The sequence below is a fragment of the Xenopus tropicalis genome, chromosome 6 (assembly GCF_000004195.4).
Source record: "Xenopus tropicalis strain Nigerian chromosome 6, UCB_Xtro_10.0, whole genome shotgun sequence".
Taxonomy (NCBI): domain Eukaryota; kingdom Metazoa; phylum Chordata; class Amphibia; order Anura; family Pipidae; genus Xenopus; species Xenopus tropicalis.
The window spans coordinates 30,380,078-30,401,343 of record NC_030682.2 but is presented as its reverse complement, the minus strand read 5'-3'; the positions used below and the strand labels follow the sequence as shown (position 1 = coordinate 30,401,343).

Here is a 21,266-nt window from a genome sequence, read left to right as displayed (position 1 = left end):
ATGCAATCTCATTTTTTCCCCCAAATTTGAAAATCTGTTCATAAAAATGTCAAATTCCAATGAAATTTGCCAGCTGGAACCTATCAAGCTTCTATAACTACTAGGCAACAACTAGAGCTTGTATTGTCAACATTCAATCTGTTTTATTATTTGACTATGAAGATTTTCATTCATCCAGGTCATGGTATCAGGCCCGGATTTGTGGCCATAAAGGCCCGGGCCTAGGGTGGCACAAATGTTTACATTTTGCTCCCATATGGAGCAGTGTCTGCTTTTGTGCGCTTGGTGGGTGGGGGTGTTTGCTTATGCGCAGGGGGTCGATGAATGGGGGCCACCTCGGGGTGCCTGGAGCTATTGTGGCAGTACAAATTAACAGGGAATACCTACACAGACACAGTTTTATTATATCTGTCCATTAAGGAAGGAGAGGAAGGAGCCAATGGGGATGCTGCCTTAGGTGGCAACTGCCTATAGCACCCCCTTGTTGGTACAAACAAAACAAAATAAAACAAGAAAACTCAGCCTGGGGCTCCGGGTGAGAATGATTCAGTAGTAACTTGGATATTTATTGCAATATACTTTATGTACAATTGACCCCAGGCAAATTGGGTCAGATGGTCAGCACCTGGTACCTGCAAAGAGGTCTTCTCCAGGCAAAGTACTCTATGTTTGTTGCAAATTTAACAAAACAGTAGTCACAGTGTAACAAGCAGCCAGCAAATAGTGCATACGTGCTCAAAAAGGTATGTCTTAAAAATAAACTCTGTTTTTTGTGATTGCAAGAACCTCCAAATGTCACTGACTCATACATTACACTGAAGGATTTTTACAAGGAAGGATTGGAAAGTTTAATACCGATAACCTTGTTTTAATAGCTGCACAAATATATTAATGTTAATTGATGGTGGAGCCATAAACACCTTTTTAGACAGACATAAGGAGGCAGGGATCATCTTTCTGGGACTGAAAGCTCTCAGACTGCCATTAATTGCAGGCCCTTTTGGTAAATAAGTGTTGGGATAGGATGAGTTCACAGGATTAATTGATGCCCCAGGAGAGCTCATGAAACAGTATCAAACTGTAATCAGCCATTTGAATTGTTGTTTCAGGAAGCTGCGTGTCTCTAAGGCACCACAAGAAGAGCTCATTATTGTCTGGGTAATGTATTCCCAACAAGTATTTGTAATAGAATTAGCTATACATTTCATACTTAGTTTGTTCATTTGAGGTTAGCGAGGAGTGGAATACAGCGTTGTTTAATAAAATAAGTTACTTGCATTTTCTGAATAGCAGTTCATTACAAAACTGTGGCTAATATTTAAAGCGCTACACAGTAAGACACGCAGCCTTGTGGACTTTATTATTAATTATTCCGCTGCATTTCTTAAACCAATACATTGGTTTTTAACAAGTCTGTGCTATGTTTAGCTATTAAATATATTAGACCTTGCATAAGTGTTGGATAACCTAGAATTAAACAGAATAAAACTGGGATTTGATAGAAACAGCAATTCTTTGAAGGTGCAACATATTTGGTGTTAATCAAAAAAGCAGACATTTGCTGGTTGCAAAAAAACATAGACAGTTACAATTGGGTATCATTTGGGGTAAGCACACAGCAACTCTGCACACTGTTTGTGAGTGATTGTGGATGATCCTTCTTGGCGGATTTTAGATAGGATGTTCAAGATGTTCAAGCCCATAATGTAGCACAGTGCTACCAATGCTGCATTCTCTGCAATTTTAGATCAACTGTATCAAAAGCTCTGTATAATATTGGCCTGCAAAGTACGGTGGCACAAAAGAAGCCATTATTTAAAAAGAACCATGTCAACAAATGTGAAGAATGTCATAGCTATAATGCTTTCTGAAGAAATATAGTAGCTTTCTGAATAAATTTTAGTAGTATAACTATACAACCATTTTCTAAAATAGTAACTGCTGTTAAAAAAAAGAAAGTTTTCTATTCATCCTTGAAATAATCCAGTAAAAGGCAAAAAATACATAGAAAACGAACCTAAAATTGTCTGTCTGCTATATACCAGTAAAGTAGCCCTGGAACACTTCAGAATATATTATGTGTAATTGTCATGTTTTTTTTTTCAGAAATTCACTTATTGGAGAGTGGATATAATTGCTTTAGTAGCAGTATAATTACTTTTGTACTATCAAAGCAGAGAGCTCGCAGACAAATTTCCTGTTGTGTAGCCTTAAGGTGATCACAAATAGGTTGATTTTGAAACAGTGTCGTGATTGTTGGTCCTTTAGTGGGTCCACTAATGACTGATCAAAGACTGGGGTAATCACACCAAGAGGCAAAACCATAAAGGCTGATGACTACTCATCAACTTGTTTATGGAATAATCAGCAAGTCCAAAACTGCATGGGGCCATACGTTTCCTTAGAAACCTAATCAGTTACTCAAGGTCAAATAAGACCAATTTGTCGCCCACTTTGCAGTGGGCAGTAAAGATTAAAGATTCACTTTACTAAAGGGAAATAGCTTTATCCTGTTCCTTAAATTGAATGCAGTCAGCTACACCTTAACACCTACAACATCTGATGTCCTTGTTTCCATATGACCTAAAATATTGAAACTTTTACAATGGCAGGATTTAAATCTTATTTTTTAAAAAAATTAGATTTCCAACATTATTTTAGTTAAATAGCTGATACCACAGCATTGTTGCCATTAGACAATAGTCTCTCATTGTCTCTCTAGTCACAGGCAAAGGCCTGTGGCTATTGTTATTGTATGGGGCTTGGAGCAAAAGTGCAAAAAATGGAAGTTAACCCAGTCGGACCCAATGCCTGTTACCGCCCCCCCGGCCGCCGGTGTCATTGGGAGGGGGCCCCTGCAGGGGGTTACGGGGCACGTGGGTAGATGGAACATGGGAGGGGACATGGCTGGTGAGGGGCACCTTGGGGGGTGAGGGGCCCCAGGGGGGGTAGCCCCGGTGGGCCCTGCACCCCCCAGTCCGACCCTGGAAGTTAATGCAAAAGTTTTGCATTTTGCACCATGCTCTGCACTTAGTGAAGGGGCCACATTGTCTCTACAATAATATGAGCTCACACAAGGCTGGCCAAGCTAATACTCAGAACTAATCTCTTATAGCACTTCATGGAATATTATGGATTTAAATTGCCAAAGATGTCATAGATTTCTTTGTTTTACATCATTTTATTAAAGTCTTCCCCTCAAACATGGCTTATATTGTGAAATATAGGCCGATTACATGGAAAAAGCTGGGTAGTACTGAGTGAGGGTATTGCTAAAATATATGCAGAGGAATGTATTGAGTGGTGAGCACAATTTAGTGGTACACCATGAAGGTCCTCATCCTGTCAATGTGCTACCCCCTATTAAAAAAGACATGTATGTTAACTAAAAAAAAATAGTAGGCAATTATAAATAATATATAGTGCTGGTTTCACTTTGGCCAAAAAATTAATACCGTCTGTAAAAAATGGCCCCTTTATTGGAACTCCCTATAGATCCTCTCTTCAAATGAGGGGTAGGCGTGTCCTGAAGCACAGAAGCAGTGGGATAGCCAATCACAGCCCTGAAGTAACACAAGCAAAGACAGGTTTCAGTTCCCTATCAGGTCAGCCTAGCTGACCTTTCCTGGTAAAGCAGGCAGCCAGAATTGGAAGGGTTGAACTTGATGGACTTCAGTCTTTTTTCAACTCAACTTAACGATGTAACTATGTAACATTTCTCCTATATTTAGATGAATACAATCCATTGGCACTATTGATAGCGAAACACTTCTCTCATCATTAGTTGTAACTTAAAGCACCAGGTACAATTCAGAGGTGGCATTGTATTGGCAAAAATGTACACTTTTAACCCTTTCATAGTAAATTAGCCCTTATGCATAGTTTAGGCTGTGCTGTATTGCTATTTTCATGCAGCAAAAATGCTAACGGGCATGTAGTTCCTATACAGAAGCCATATAAAATAAATGTATTTATGTGCTGTGGAAACCACAAGTCTTTTCTTATAATAATGATACAATCCCCCCAAAATATGAAATCATCATTACTAATGCTGTGGCTGTTGTAGCAGAGATGTTTTATTGCGTTCTAATCATTTTGCTGTTGATATTTTTTAGATTTATTTTTCCGAAGGAGAGACCTACATCATGAGGGCATGAATATGTAATAATCTAATAAATAAGTTATTTTGTACTCAAAACCAAATTCATTCTCTCATCACAACTGATTCAATTATTTATAGTTCAAGCAGTAGATGTTATTGATACTTTGGGTCATGGTTATTTCAGACACAAATAAATCAATGGATATCTGTCTTGCTACTTGACCTGCTATTCACCTCCAGCCACACTTATAGCACTGTTAGCTAAAATACATTTCCAGCCCTTCGGAGCTGCCAAGCTACAATATTGTTCCAGTATATTAAAGTATCAGCAAAAATCTGTTTCCCATCTTAAATACCGTATAGTTTTACATTGGCATTTACCTTGTGTGCTATAAAATAACAGTGTTAGCAGTTTCTGGCCCTGTGTTACAGAAACACACAAAAATAAGAAATGTTCTTGTACAATATTAACTCATATGAATTCACAGGGTATAATGCTCTTAATTAATAGAAAATTATATGAAAGAATGCTAATGGGACTCTATATAACAGTGCTAGGTACAAGGTAATATTCCTTATGTATGCCTTCTGTAAAAGGATGAATACATTACATACATTTATATACTTATATTATACCAGGAACAAGAGTTAGGTCATAAAATAATGTGTAATGTATATGTCACTGTGCCTTAAAGGAGAACTAAGCCCTAACGCACCCTCAGCCCCATCTGACCGCTTCCATTGCACCCCCTTCAAGCTTTATCCCTGCAGCATCTATTCCATTCAAAAGTTTCCTTGTGTGTGGAACTATCATTAAAGGAAATATAACAGCAAAAATTGTCTTCCCCTGTTTTCAGATCCTCTTCGGTCAGTTTTCCAATATAGATCTTGTAGGAGCATTGTAGTAGAAGCCATGGGCTAGGGTTTAGTTATTTAATGAAAAACAAAACTTTAAATGTATTAAATTGACATTTCAGTCCAAAACAACAAAAGGCAACACTTTGTTGGTCTTGGGAAAGGTGCCAAAGAGGACCAAAACATTGACTCAAATTAGCTCATTTCTTGCTTATAGGTAATAATAGTACAAAGGAGCAGTCATGGGTCTTAATGTGTCTTAATATTTAGAAGAAACTGATGATTAGTGATGAGCGAATCTGTTCCGTTTCGCCTTGCCGAAAAATTTGCGAATCTTTGAAAAGATCCGCGAAACGGTGAAAAATTCGCATAACAGCAAAAATGTCTGCGGCAAAAAAAATTGTCGCACGGCTATTATTTTGTCGCCCGCAGCTATTATTTTGTCGCACGGCTATTCTTTTGTTGCCCGCGGCTATTATTTTGTCGCACAGCTATTCTTTTGTCACCTGCAGCTATTATTTTGTCGCACGGCTATTCTTTTGACGCCCGCAACTATTCTTTGTTGACACCGGCGACAATTTTTGGACATGCAGCAATTTTTTTTGCGGCTAATTTTTTCATCCGTTTCGCGAAACAATCCGCCAATGGCGAAACACGGAAATTTGCCGCGAATCCATGCCTACTGATGATGACTAAGATAAAAGCATGAATATGTGTAAACCTGTGTGATCTGAATCATACGATGGACATTGGTGACCCCTTTGCCTGACATTCCTTAGTTTCAATTGGATCTCATGAGCAAGAACTGAAAAAGGGCGCTCTGGGGGCCTTAAAAATCAACATCTAAAACCCTATTATTATGAAATAAAAGACATGGTTCACATAATATTTGAGTAGGGGTGGCATTGGACATTGACTAAAATTATATGTACATTTGAAATACAGAATTTTCAGTTCTTTTACCAATCAGGTAGGGTTTATTTGAAAAAAAAACTTGATGAATGTGTTTTTTTTTTTTCAACAACCACTGTATATTAGTGTATTACATTGAGGAAAACATTTCATTATGTGATGCATAGATTTAGGGAAGCTTACCCTTCTCAAAAAGAGATCAACTGGTAAATATTCTTAAATAATGATTAGTGCTCCATTGGGAAGCCTTCTATTTATCACCCTCCTCTTCTATCAGGTGCCTTAAGTACCTGCTTCAATTATATTTATAAATGGAAATGTAAAAGAAAATAGTGCTAGACCATGATCTACTTGAAGCTGTAAATATCCTCTTTTCCATTATAATACATATTGATATCAGGGCTCAGAGGATGGAAAACTAATTCGCTAAGTATTTAAATGAGATTTCCACTAACTTTTTAATACATTAGGATATTTTTACTCAAAGTCCATTTTATTGGACAAGCCTTTGGGGTTTTAATTAAGAAATATAATTCTAAGTTAATTAAGGTTTGGGCTAATGGAGTGGGAATTGCAGTTTCAATTAAAATGAGTGCTGTTCTAACATTAATAAATGCTAAAAAATGTAAGATGTTAACCTGTGTTATAATGTCAGATCATAAAAAATCACTACTTTTCAAGAGACGCAACAGAAGATTATACAACAGGCAATGGATGTTTATATTTTCTTCAAATTTACTCTTCAGATAAAGGGGCATCAACTTGCAGTAATTAGTAAAAAAGTACATAGATTCTTACCTTGCATAGCACTCACATATCAAGGTCTTTAGGACAGTATCACTCCTTATTCATTACTAATATAGGTTATGCGCACACATATAGGCAGCATTTGTTCTAATATTACAAACATACAAACTAGTGATGAGCGAATCTGTCCTGTTTTGCCAAAAAATTAGCAAAGAAAAGTTCACACAATGGCAAAAAATTTGGGAAACGCAGGTATCGCGCAACTTTTTTTGACGCAACTGTGCCTGTTTTGCCGACCGTGCCTACTTTGCCACGTGACAAATTTTTCCGTGGCTAATTTTCTCTGAAGTTTCATAAAACAATGTAGAAATTACTTTCGAATCCATGCCTGGTGAAAAAATGCGCTCATCACTAATACTAACCAATAAGGTTCCTATGGCAAATTTGTTGATGTGGCGACAAAAGCACTGGCATTCAGAGCCACAAACAGGACCAGCTCTTGAAGGGCTGACATGCTTGACAAAGGGGTCGCTTTGCCCCGAGGAGTTGCACCTCTGCAATGGAGATTTTTGAAGGGCTGGTCCTGTTTGTGGCTCTGAGTGCCAGTGCTTTTGTCGCTATTCGGAATTTTTTGGAGGGTGCCGATCACCCCAGCAGTGTGCACCGAGCGCTGATTTTGTTTGGAGAGTCAAGGGTGTGCGAGGAAGGTCGTTTGTTCGTTAACAAATTTGTTGATGTGTACATAACCCGACATTTATACAAAGTATACATTTTCCTGGCAAAAACGTATTTTAAAGGAGAATGCAAGTCAAAATTTAAAAAGCATACTGCCCAATAGTCCTCCTATTGTTTAGTAAAAACACCACACTCTTGGCTCACCTAATCAAATATTTACTCAGTCACACTTACTTCCCATTTTCTAGAACAGGCAGCCATCTCTAAAAAGGTATTCTCCCTTCCTTTCCCTCCTTGCTTCATACTGCACATGTGTTTCATTCCCTCCCCCCCCTCCCCTCTGCCAGATCCACTTCTGATTGGCTGGTGGGCATGTGTAGCTCAGAACAGGAGACAGGATCAAGTTACACACATGCTCAGAGAATAGGAAGGCTGCCGCTGGCACCTACAGGAAGGGGAGAGAGATTTCAGTGATGTCACTGTAGGCTTCACACTGCTGTAGGCTGCCAGCACCATATCTCAGAGAAGCAAGCAGGGATCTGGGAATTTAGATATGCAGTAAGTACTTAAAAAGAATGCCTTTAGACTTACTTTTAATTTATATTAACCTTTCATTGTCCATTAAGTAATATCTGTTAAGTAGTGATGGGCGAAATAATTCGGCAGGCATGAATTCGTAGCAAATTTCCGCGTTTTGTCATAGGTGGATATTTTCTCGAAATGGAAGAATTTGCCGCGCAGAAAAAAGAAAGTCAAATGTGTCATTTGTTTTTCCAGTGAATCTAAACAGGACAGATTCGCTCATCACTACTGTTTAGTATTATTGAGTATTATTTTTGGATATTTTGCATACTTACTTTATTCATTTTTATCTTGATGAAATGGACCAATTTAATCTGGTTTCAGAGGGGACCTTAATGTATACATGTATACAGAATCTAGATGCTCATATATTAAGCATGAAAACAATGATTAGTTTCATTATGTACCTAGTTTTTAAGAAAATTCTGCAAAACTGAGCTTTTTCAATGGACATTACAGTAAAGTAAACCCTACATTAAAATAGATTTCTTACAGAGGATCTCCAGCACAATTATATATTGTGTATATATTACAGTAATATAAGTAGTTTCCCATATACATAAATACTTTTTTTCTGCAATGACTTTAAAATTATTTGTAAATGTACTTCCTTCTTAAAACATTTGTCTATTTTATATTCTATGCACTATTGGCTCTGACTCCTGAAATAATGCAGCCGAAGCCACCTGGAGGAAAATTGTTTCAAGAGTCATAACCACTGGAAATGTGAAATTAATGGGGGGGAAGTTGCTAAGAATTAAATTTTCTTTCATTCTTGCAAAAAAAAACATTTTTTTGTATGGAGAACTCATTTAAAGAAACAAAAGAAGTGTGAAACATGTTATTATAAAATACACTGTGCAATGATACTGAGACTCATATCTTGGAAAACAGGTTAATGGTGTTTTCTTTCTAAAAAGCATGTAATCTCTTGTTTGTCAATTCTTTCAATTCCTTTGTTAGGAATATCTTCTTTATTGTACATCACATTGCCCTTATCTAACCTGAAACTAATGTCTTTATATAACGGTACTTGAATGCAACGCTGTAATTTGGAGGAATAGTGTCTATTGTTTAATAATTAATGCTGAAAATAATTTTGTTGCATAAGGGAATACAGATTCCTGTCAATGACAGGACTCATGTTGTCTATAAGCAGAAAATTAGGCACAATCGGGGAGTTATTCTGCAGAAAGCATTACCATAGTACCATAGTAAAGAACCCTAGAAGCTGTTTGTTTAAGATTGCAGCTGCCATTTTAGATTAGGTTCATAGATTAATGTTGTAGATCTAGAGACTGGTAGCTCAGATTACACATTCCTAAGGGTGGGGGGAGTGAGTTTTATGAATTCTTATGAGAGGGGGGAGCAGGAGAAGGGAGAGAGGAGAGAGCTGTGCAGATTCTGGCCCCGGGAATGAAGGATTTTTGTGAGAGAGGAAGTCAGATACCCAAGAAAATGTTTACAAAAAAGGAGACGACATCCAGTGTTTCTTTTGATAGAGGACTCTGTGAGTGCTTATGGCTATATTTACATAGACCTGCTGTTTTTACATTTCCTTCTCCTTTAAAGATAATAAATAGTAAAGGGATATTATAATCACAAACTGCAGCTTCAGATCCTATTAAGATCCTTTAAAACTCTGTATGGTACATATTCATTAATAACCACAACTCTCCTCAGAAGATTATAAAAAACAAACGGCACCTCTACAAACTTATATTGTGATAAAAAGCTCTTATTCCAAACTTGTTTTTAAATTGAAAAGATGCCAGTGGTGGCTAATAGTGATGAGCGAATCTGTCCCGTTTCGCTTTGCCGTGAAATTTGCGAAATGACAAGAAAATGCACAAAACGGCGAAAAATCTGTGAAATACGCTTGTCGCATGGCTTTTTTGTCACCCTCCCAATTTGACGTGATGGCGCCAATTTTGATGCAATTTTGCCAATGCCGAAAATGCCCATCTGTCCCACCCATGTATTGCACTTCCTGTTGGCTGCTTTCCCAGGCTGTGCAGGGGGGCACGTAGCATACTGCACTGTAACATTTAGCATAAACTAATTAGCAGCTAGCTGGACCTGAGTGGGAATGGAGGCATTTCTTTACTTGGCTGTGATTGGCTATCCCCCCTCATATGCCTCTGCATACCTCCAAACATTTGAAAAATGTAAAGAGGGACAGAAATGCTGCACGTAGTGGGACGGAAATTTTTGGCCATGCCCATTTTGGGACCACACCCCCTAAATACCCCTACCATTTTACTAAATTTGGCAGGTTATTTAAAGTTTGAACACATTTCTGCGGGTTTTGGGGTCATTTTATGTGTTATTACAATTGCCCTTTAAGCTGCAAGTCTCAGTTCCCCCAAGAGACCTGTTTAGCTTATTAGTTACAATTGTACCTAAGTGCAGGTGAAGCTTATTATGATTTCTGGGCTCTCTGCCAAAAGCCACTTTTTAATTAAGGTTGAGAAACATTGTATCTTTTTAAGCATTTAGTGCAGGAGATCAAAGGGAAAAAAGGGACTTTTAAGTAAGAATCCGGGACTGCGGGTTGAGCTATTAAAAGGGGGACTGTCCCGTGACAATCGGGATGGTTGGGAGGTATGGTGAAACCATAACCGTATATTATTCATTATTGCCTCCAAGTTTGGAGGGGTTTTAAGTTATGCTATATTATTTAGTATTTTGGGCACTTACACTTGTCCTAAAAATATTACACAGGGCACTGCACACAGCTTTTATACTCATTTTTATGTTTGACATTTTAGGTCCAAAATCAAGCAGGGGACATCATTTTTTAAGCCATGCATATTTATATTTTCTCCAAGCACGATTTTGAGGCATTTGCCAGTTTAATAATAGTTTTTGTATATGTATTTTCGGCAATGCATAAGAATGAGTTTACACATGTAAATTCCTGCAGACAGATGGAATTATTTAATCATGAAAAGAAATCTGGCTGCAGAATTCCACCGAAAATACATAAATTGGACAAATATGACAGAAGTGCATAGACCAGATTTATGCATCTATCTTCCCCCTCACATAAATACACATTTCTGGAATTCTGCTGGTAAAAAAGCCATGTATTTTAATTCTAGCTCATTTAATTGTTTTGTCTTTCTAAAATGTTTTGTCATTTATCCCAATAAATGATCTCCCCTATTCATTTTCTAAAAGGAAATGAATGCAAGGCTATTTTTGATGGCAGCTCCACTGAATATTTACTGTATATAGGTATAGGAGGTGGAGCTTAGTTGTTTACTTGGAAAGTAAAACCCTCAGACTTTATAAAACAAATAAATAGAAAAATATGAACAGGGGGTATTTTCACTTTGGCTAACTAAAAAGGATATGATTTTTTATGAACCCCAGTAAAGCTCAACAGAAAGTTAGAAAAGAAAAATACTGTGCAGCTTCTAGTATAACTGACCCTCGCTGTAAAAGTGTATAGTTTATATACAATGAAAATTGTTTCTGCAGTTATAGTGAATAGTGATGGGAAAAATAATTCAGAAGGCGTGGATTCGCGGCGAATTTCCACATTCGGCATTGGTGGGGTTTTTTGCAAAATAGGCGAAAAAAATTTGTCACGTGAAATTCACGCAAGACAAAAAAATTTTTGCATGCATAAAAAATGGCGAGTGTCAAAATACCTTGTCGCCGGCGTCAGTTTTGATGAGTGTGTCTAAAAAATTACACGCGCAACTTTTTTTTTTGTTGCGCGACATTTTCAAGACTTTTTCAGTGAAGCGAATTAGGACAGATTCAGTTATCATTAATAGTCAAAAATAATATTTTTTGGTTACAAAAATGGACATGTAAAGGGGAATATCTCATTTTATTAGTCAAATTCTTCCGTGCATTATGGCTTTTTGTTCCGTCTATTTCTATTTGTTATAGGGCAGATTTATCAACATTTACATTTGAGGCTTTTGCACTAAAACTCACAGACTTGAATTGGAGTTTCCGAAGCTCGCATATTCAAAAAAAATCCATCTAAAAGCTGGCAAGTTCAAGTAGAAGTCAATGGGTGTTGTTTGAGCAAAATTTAAGTAAAAGTTTAATTATTTTTGATCCGAGTATTTTACGTTTTTCAGATTTTTGTGAAAGTTTGTTGGCTCATTGAAAATGATCAGTAAAATGTAATTTCACTGCATTTGAGTCTTTTTTTCATGTTTTTTTATCATTGAACTTTTTTAAAATTCAAGTTTTTTTCAATAGATACATAAACATTACTCAACAAAAGGCAAACATTTACAAACTTGAATTTTGATAATTATACCTCAGTGTGATACATTTCTTTGCATTTCTTATTTTCATTCTTTTGTGGTAGTGGCCAAGCCGCTTAACACTGTAGCATCATATATGCATTTGCCATGCAGCATTATATTTACACACTATTGCCTATTTTCTTTTACAGGGCTATGCAGAAAAGGGCAAAAGCATAGCAAATGCTCTTGAAGACCTGAAGGCTAATTTCTATTGTGAATTGTGTGACAAGCAATACCACAAACACAAGGAATTCGATAACCACATCAATTCATATGATCATGCACATAAACAGGTAAGATAAATGAATTTCCTTTCTTGCAGATGTCTCAAAGTAGCAAATACGCCAATAAACACTAATAATAATAATAATAAATTTGCTAACTAAAAACACAAATAATTGTAAAAGTATTCCTACATTCCCTCTTCCACCTTAATTTCAGACAGCATTATATTCCTCTGTAACACAGACACCTGCATCAGTAGAGATGTAGCGAACTGTTCGCCGGAGAACTAATTCGCACGAAAATCGGGTGTTCGCAAGTTCGCGAACTTTTAGCGATGTTCGCAATTTTGGGTTCGCCTTAGCTGGAGCCAAATTTTGACCTCTCACCCCAGAGCCAGCAGATACATGGCAGCCAATCAGGCAGCTCTCCCTCCTGGACCACCCCCGGACCACTCCCTTCCATATATAAACCGAAGCCCAGCAGCCATTTTACATTCTGCCTGTGTGTGCTTGATGAGTTAGCATAGGGAGAGAGCTGTGCAGGGGTTTGAGGGACAGTTTAGGTAGCTTTGCTGACTAGTAATCTACTTTCTACTGCTCTGTATGTAGCTGCTGTGGGCAGCTGTCCTTCTGATCTCATCTGCTGTAATCCAATAGTCCTTGTAAGGACTGCTTTTATTTTCTGATTACTGATTACAACAACGTATTTTTCAGAGAAATTTTTGCCCTTGATCCCCCTCCTGCATGCCACTGTCCAGGTCGTGGCACCCTTTAAAATCAGTTTTCTGGCCATAAATGGCTTTTCTAGGTTTCAAAGTTCGCCTTCTCATTGAAGTCTATGGGGTTCGCAAAGTTCGCAAAAGTTCGCACTTTTTGGCAGAAGTTCGCAAACGGGTTCGCAAACTTTTTTTGTGAGGTTCGCTACATCCCTATGCATCAGTTCTGCAAAACAGGAGACAAAGTGCCTAGATTGTTTTTAGGAGATTTTGTCCGGTAATGCAGGGGTTAAGAGCTGCTTGGCAACAGGCTATTTAGCAGCAGTGTTTGGCGATCTTGTCCAGTAATGAAGAGGCAACTGGCCAATCAGCAGCAGTGGGAGGCTCCTTATAGTCCTTCTGCAAGCTAACTAGTTGCCAGTACAATTGGTTACATTGTGAAGCTAGTTGAAGCTAGTTACTCGCTAGTTTAGTTTTTGTGATCTGTTTTTTAAATGGTCTTAGGAAATCTGGTCATATATTTTTTTAACAATTCATAATTGTTTGGGCAAAAATATGGTTTTGTCACAGAAAAAAAAAATCGATTTTTTTTTTTCACCGTTTACTAAGTAAAATACACCATCTAAAATCTGTCACGGTCAAGTAGAAGTCAATGGCAGCTGCCCTTTTTCAGTTGGCTAATCGTTCTGTGCTCTGTGGTTATAGAGGTTTTAGGGGGTTTTGATGCTTTTATTTATGGAAAAAAAAGTTGAAAACGAGTGGTTTTCAAGTCTTCCCCACATTTGTTGTGTTTTTATTTTAAAAGGCTGTTTTAAGAAATCATTTGGCATTCATAGTTTTAGAGAAATTATTTTTTTGTGGTTTCTGATATTTCTAAAACTACAAAAATGAGAATGTTGGTAAATTGGCCTCTATGTTTGATATTATCTTTACAATGCAATGTCTTTGGTAGTGTTAATGAAATATTTCTTGCTCTGATACTGTAATTACTTTTTTATATTGTGTTCATAAAATCTGCTCCACGAGTAAATAAGTAAAGTAACCATGCGATTTCCTGTAACAGAAGGAACTTATTGTCAATGCTTGTCTTTCATTTGTATTTCCATTTTTAGACTTCTGTAAATAATCCTCCCCCCCTCCTTTCTTTCTTTTGTACCCCACTTATGCTTTATATGAAAACAAAGAATATATAAAAAAAAATCTGCTCCATAGATGGAGCTATATTAATAGAAACACACATAGAGCACATACCTTTATGCCACCCACATCCACATTCTGTTTTCCTGTGGCAGCCAATCTCTGCTTGTAAGATTCATTAGAACTTCAACAAGGTTTTTTTTATAATTTCACCTCTGCCTTCTTTCTGTTCTACTTCTAGATTTTCATTTTTTCTCTCATTCTACCTATATAAATATATGCCAGCTATTCAGCCAAGTTCTTCATTTGTAGTGCAGCATACTGTCATTTCTACCTATACTCAAGCCAAGCTGTTTAGCTTTCTTTCAATAACTAGTAAGTGCAGTGTAATAAAACACATCTAGGGATAGAGCACATATAATATACAATATATTTCAAATGATTTCTATTTCAGAAAATGTTATTTATTTTATTTCCAGTATTCATAAAAGTAAAAGCTATTAGTTAATGTATATTTTAGATAAAGTAAAGCTTGCTCTTGCTCCCAGGGAAGCAAAGTACGTTTAATCTTTATGAAAGTTCTGAAATGGAATTCTTTTTATAAAAAGAATGTTCCCACATGTCCAGTCTAACATTCGGTTGTACAAATATAGCCATCTTGTAGAAAAATAGAGATTTGAAGACTTTTATTCCTGCTCATATTATACCACTACTGCTGTAGGATGCCAATTTATTCCTAAGAACCCAGAGTGTTGTAACCCTATTCAGTTCTAAGTACAGGAATTATATCTCCCAGTTTAAGGGCACCATGCTAGAGAAAATAGGGACTAAAGACATTAAAAATGTAGACCCACCTAAACCAAAATTAAACATTTTAAGAATTAGGAGCTGTTCTCCATCTGTCCTAAAAGCCAAAGATATATGATTAGGTATTTTTGGACATTATCTTATGTCAGACATACAAATATAAATGACATTACCCACTGTATTATAAATACTGAGGGACATATATTATTTAGAATGTTTGCTAGATTGGTATTTTCTGTAAAAACTAGGAATAAATGGGGGGGTGGGGGGGTGGAGGGGATGGCCTGATCTGAGTCTGTGCTAAAAAAATCACAAAACATTTTCTTTCTCTGGAAACAAAAAATCCTGATATTTTTTATGGGAAGAACAATGCAAGAAAAGTCTGAATTGATTCCAGTGCTTTTGTTGCATGAAAATTCAATGCATTAAGAGTGAGAAGAAAACCCCATTGACATGAGAAAATCTGCCATTGACTCCAGTCCACTTGGGCACTATAAAAATGCAAGAAAAAACACACATTGACAATTATAAGTTTGGCACAAAAGAAACACAGGAAAAAATGCCCACTTACTCCGATGTATTTCCAGTTTCATTTTTCATCTCCTAGCCTACATATTTTAATTGTTTAGCCTTATGTTTCCCAGGAATATATTTTATTTAAATAAATAGTTTATTTTGTATAATGTTTGAAACATGACTAGTGATGAGCGAATCTGTCCCGTTTCGCGATTCGAGAAATGGTGAAAAATCCACGAAACTCCAAAAATGTTGCGTGCAAAAAAAATATTCATGTGCGCAACAGTTTTTGCTGCGCACATAAAAAAAATTACGCATGTGAAATTTTTTGGATGTGTCATTGTTTTACATGCATAATATTTTTTTACCGCAGTGTGAATTTTTTACACTGCAAATTTTGTCACCTGTTTCACAAAGTAATCGCCATTGTGAAATGCGGAAATTCACCACAAATTCATGCCTGGCAAATTTCGCCCATCACTAAACATGACTTCATAATAGTTTTTTTGTTATTTAGCATTTATTGCTTGAAACAGCACAGTATTCCAGAGAAACTGCTATTTGTCCATCTTAATGAAGGATTTCCACCCTGTGGGCTTCATGTTGTTGCAGAACATAACCTCCCTCGACCACCGCTGAGCCTTCTGAACTTAAAATGTCCACAGGTTGAAAATTATTGGTAATAATGCGGCTAGGTATCCGCACATCTCTTCATGGCAACCCCTTCCTATTGCCCTGAACAATCACTGCTCATAAACACTTGGAGTTTATAGTATGACTTATTTATTTAAGGTCAACAGTACAGTCTACGGATATGGCCCTTTGGTCAGAGAGAGTTTGGGATGTTTATGTCTTCAGCAGCCTAAGATTGATGGCATCGGTTTCCCTTGGAATGCATGGAGTGAATAAAGGTTTTTTTGTTTTATTTAAGAAAACCTGGTTTGCAGGTGAAATGTTTTCTATTCCTACTACTTTATTCATCAAACAGTTTCATCGCATTAATCGGTGAAATCTTCCACTAGCAGATATTTCATTTTTTTAAAAGGAGCCTTTTATTAAGCCCTGGGCTTGCTGTACAAATGTGAACTTTGGAGTGGGTATAAATATAATTAGATTCTGTTTCATGCAGATAAACTATTAAATTGCAAATAGCAATTGCTGGGAGAAAAAATGTTATTTCAAATGACTCTGAATCTGAAATTGAACTAAATACTGTATATGAGCTTGAAATTGTAAATCAAAATATGGCCTGCTGAAAATTGATGCTTGATCCACTGTTGGATTCACAATGATTTATATTTGCCACTTTCCCAAAAACACACATGAAAGTGTAAATAAGAAAGCATCTTAATAGCAATTAATTTAATGGTTACTAGAGTATAGGGCTTGGTTCATAAGAATCTTGTTGACTGATATCGATCTGTGACTTGTTTAAAGTCAGAACAGTGTGATCTGAAATTGTGCAAAGCAAGCTGAAATCACTGTATGTTAGATCCAGCCATTGTACGTTTCATGGGATACTATCAATACAATTAATAGAGTTGAGAAATACCTTTCTTCTGTTATATTTCCTGGTACACATTTGGCCTCTCTATATTCTTACATTGTGATTCTATCTCTGTCTCACCCAGAATAGCAGTCAGTGGGCTGAAATCCCTTTGTTTTTTGACAGAAGAAGAGAAAGAAGAATAATAAGAAAAAATACATCTCTAGAATATTTCAAAAATATTCTGTAAACAAACAGTTCACATGAAAAACATATATCTTTACATTTCAGTTTAATGGTTAATGAAATATTATAAGAGATGGAATTAATATATATTCTATCTATTATGATAATAATAATTGGTGCTTTAGATAAGGACATATGATCAAAAATAAGCATCTACTTTACAAACAGCTACAATCTTGTGATTAAAAGGAAGAAGAATGAAGACTATTTCTTTATTATCTTTATTTATGCAGCTAGAAGGAGGCTATTTTTTTTATAATTATATAATTATTTTTAACATTAATTCATTGTTGTTTATTTTTATTATAATCTCTCTAAGAATAAAAAATATAAAGGCCAATCATCCTAAACCTTATTTATAGTTTATTGATCCAGAAAATACACAAGGAAAGCCGAAGTCACGGTGGGGTATTGTTAGGCACCCACACACACAGTCAAACTCTAACTCACAATCATTCACAGCAGTCTGTGCTCCCAGTGTAGCTCAAATAGTGAAAAGTATTTTTATTTTCGGTTTGAAGCCCGTAAAATATGTGTCTTGAACCCTGTTAGGTTTTTGTAGTGTGCAACTGTATATAAGTGTAACACTATCCTGGCCCAGAAAGTGCATTGTAGCTTAGTGAGGTAGAACATTGGTAACCTGTAATGAATTTTGTACTATGACAGAGCTAGCCAAGGACTTTCTTGTTCATGGGGTCCCTGTTCCCTGACTTCTTTAAAGGGGTTGTCCCTTTAGAGCCTTGTTGACACAGACTTACTAGAAGAGATCTTGCCTTTAAGGTAAATGGAAGTTGAAGAGGAAGGACTGGGACTTACCAATCAGTATATTAAAGCTAAAAAATAAGTTGTCATACACTTATTGGGGCAATGGGGAACACACTGAGGTAAGAGGGAAATATTAAGTATGGGATGGACTAAGCCATAGGAGAAGTTAACCCTACACAAGGTTTGCCAGCCTCTTTCAATAATTTTGTTAAGGTTTGACTGATGTCCAGCAAGTAGGTGCACTAAAATGACATATTTGTGTCATTCTGTCATAGTAGGTAGTGTCAGAAAAGAGAGTCACCTTTTATCATTAATACTTTTCTTAGTTATATATTACTCAGGCAAAAAAAGCTTTGGGGACTAAATCACTTTATTTTTCTAAATAAAATAATACCCTAGAAACAATCACGCTAACAAAGAATAATCATGTTTCTAAAATAACATCAATTTGACAATGTTGCTGTATGCATCATTTTATTACCTCTTTATTCTGTGTACTGTTATGGTCTTCACCCACTCATCTACGTATGAGGTCCGATTTACTTACATAGATGTTTAACTGAAAAGCTAATATGATTACCACATTCACATCCAGTTTTTTATTTGAGTGGCCGTTCTCCTAGAAGCTATATAAGATTAACTGCTTTCCTGATTTTTTCTCCGACGGACACCCTGCCTGTGCTTTAAACTTCAGCCTATAGGGTATTTGAGAAAATGGAAAACTTGGGAGCAGAGAAATAATTATACTGCCTGCTGAATGCTGATCTTCATAGAACTTAACCTAGACTTATCATGCCTGCCCAATACATGACCTCTAGACATAAAAGTACATTAGTAGCTTGAAAAGTCCCATCTTTTCCTGTGCTATCCATAAAACATTGTACAAGAAGTCATCCAATGCCAAACACCATTTTTTTAGTTAGGGATAACTTCCACTTTGCCACTTCTCCCTTTATTCACATATAAAATAATCTTAATAACTCACATGTATTTCATTTATGCCAGGTAAAAATATTATTTCTCAAATGCCTCTGAACCCAGCTTGGTGACTAGTTGTATCTCCAGGCAGTGCTCTCCAGCTTTAAATGTCAACTGATATAGCTGTTTATTTTCAACCCACTAGACTGAGTGGCCCAATCTGCTTTTCCTTGGACTTCTGCACCTGCTGCAAACTAATGACTTGGATGCACTGTTAAAGTGAAGAGCTAAGAAATTAATGATCCTCACTCTTCATACTAAAATGTATGTTGTATGGAATAATAAGATTCCCTTAATCAGTGGCACACATGGAAGCACTAACAGAAACTGATGAGTGCTTCTTTCAAATGGAACAGCTAGATAAGGCAAATTTGTCATTAACTGTTACATGCTATGAAATTGCATTCACTACTGTTAAAATGCAATACTAATTAATATGTAAATGGCCTATTTAACCTCTTTAAAGTGACCCATGGGAGACTTAATTTCATAGTTGTTAATGCTCTTCTAGTGCTTGTAAGACAATTGTTTTACATTTCATTTTCAAAAGAATTCAAGATACACAATCAGATGTTCAAATTATTGTGTGAAAATGATGAGATACATGTCCAGGAGGGAGAATAATAAAGTAATTTCCCTTCCCATTGAATGGAAGGCACATTTAGGGACTGTTATATGCTTCAGAGGAATATCCATGAACTGTTTCTCCCTCAAAAGAGGATGAAAAATGTAAGAGAGTGTTGATTAGAATAGACAATGTTTGGTGTGACAGTTAGTGATGAGCGAATATGTCCCGTTTCGCTATGGCGAAAAATTCGCCAGTGGAAAATCTGTGAAACGTGTCTGTCGCACCACATTTTTTGTCGCTCACGTCTTTTTTTAATGCGACGCGCCTATTTTTGCCGTGGACATGTCCATTTTGGCGCGATTGTGCCCATTTTGATTCACCTTTTTGACTCAAAACTAATTTTTGCAATTTGCAATTCGCCAATGGCGAAATGCAGAAAATCACTACTAATATAAAAATATTTGCTCATCACTAGTCTGTCAAAGGGAGTTCTTTTTTACAGAGTTTACAAAGTCTGCCAAATTCGAAATTTGATGATGCGTTATTCTACGCTTCAATTTGAGAAAATTAGATTTGTATAAGCAGAAAAGGAATCTAATAACAATAAAGCAATTGCCAAATATTTAGAAAAAAGAAGTTGACATTAGCAACCTAAAAATCAACATTTGCTTATAGAAGGCCACAATTCTTCTTAAAGACTATACACATGCGTGTATTTGCCTGGTTGTGTCTGTTATTTTTCTGTAAAGAGTAGAGATGTAGCGAACTGTTTGCCGGCGAACAAATTCGCGTGAACATCGGGTGTTCGCGAACGCGTATGTTCGCAAACTTTCAGCGTATCTTCGCAGTTTGGGTTCTCGCCGCGTTTTCCGCCGCGTTTTTTATTGTCGCAAAAGTATTGTACAATATGCCGCACAAGTCACACATGGCGTTTTTCCACAAATCCCATTTTCATGGTGTTTAGCGCGACATAGCAAAAAAGCAGCGTATTTTCGCTAGAATAGCTTGCGTTTTTTGCGCAACTCTGTGCCAACAAAGTATTTTTCAGAGAAGTTTTTGCCCTGCATGCCACTGTCCAGGTTGTGGCACCCTTTAAACAACTTTAAAATCAGTTTTCTGGGCAGAAATGGCTTTTCTAGGTTTTAAAGTTCGCCTTCCCATTGAAGTCTATGGGGTTCGCAAAGTTTGCGAATATTCGCGGGTTTTGGCGTAAGTTCGCGAACTTTTTTTTTTAGGTTCGCTACATCCCTAGTAAAGAGCAAAAAGTTTATTATTAAATTATTATTATTATTATTATTAAAAGAGTATTGCTATGAAGGAGTTCCAGGAAGAACGTCATAATGCATAGCAAATCGCTACAGCAGATTAAAGGACATTTGTAGACATGTGTAAAAAATAGGGCTGCAGAAATAAAATTCTGTTCTGATTTTTATAAAGCACTCGAAGATAGATTTACTGCTAATTTGTATAGATCTCACAGTTACTATACAATTACAATTTCGAATATGAGGAAATTTAGAAAATTATTAATTTTAGTTTATTCTGATTGAAAGGAAAGCATGTTTGTGCTATAAATCAATTAATATTGATATCATCCACCGAATACTTTTAAAATTATATTGTCCATTCTAAGGGATTCAACACAATTAGGCCAGCTTCAAGCTGGTGTTAAA

The 21,266-nt window shown here is 36.5% G+C and overlaps 1 protein-coding gene across 2 annotated transcripts in view; it reads left to right on the top strand.

The window, feature by feature from the left end:
* The window catches only part of znf804b (zinc finger protein 804B), a 242,366-nt gene that overhangs the window by 205,413 nt on the left and 15,687 nt on the right, over nucleotides 1–21,266 (top strand). For both annotated transcript variants that reach the window (XM_012965620.3, XM_012965619.3), the window contains one exon: nucleotides 12,300–12,443. In XM_012965620.3, the coding sequence (XP_012821074.1) occupies nucleotides 12,300–12,443 (144 nt within the window). The remainder of the gene's footprint in view (nucleotides 1–12,299; nucleotides 12,444–21,266) is intronic.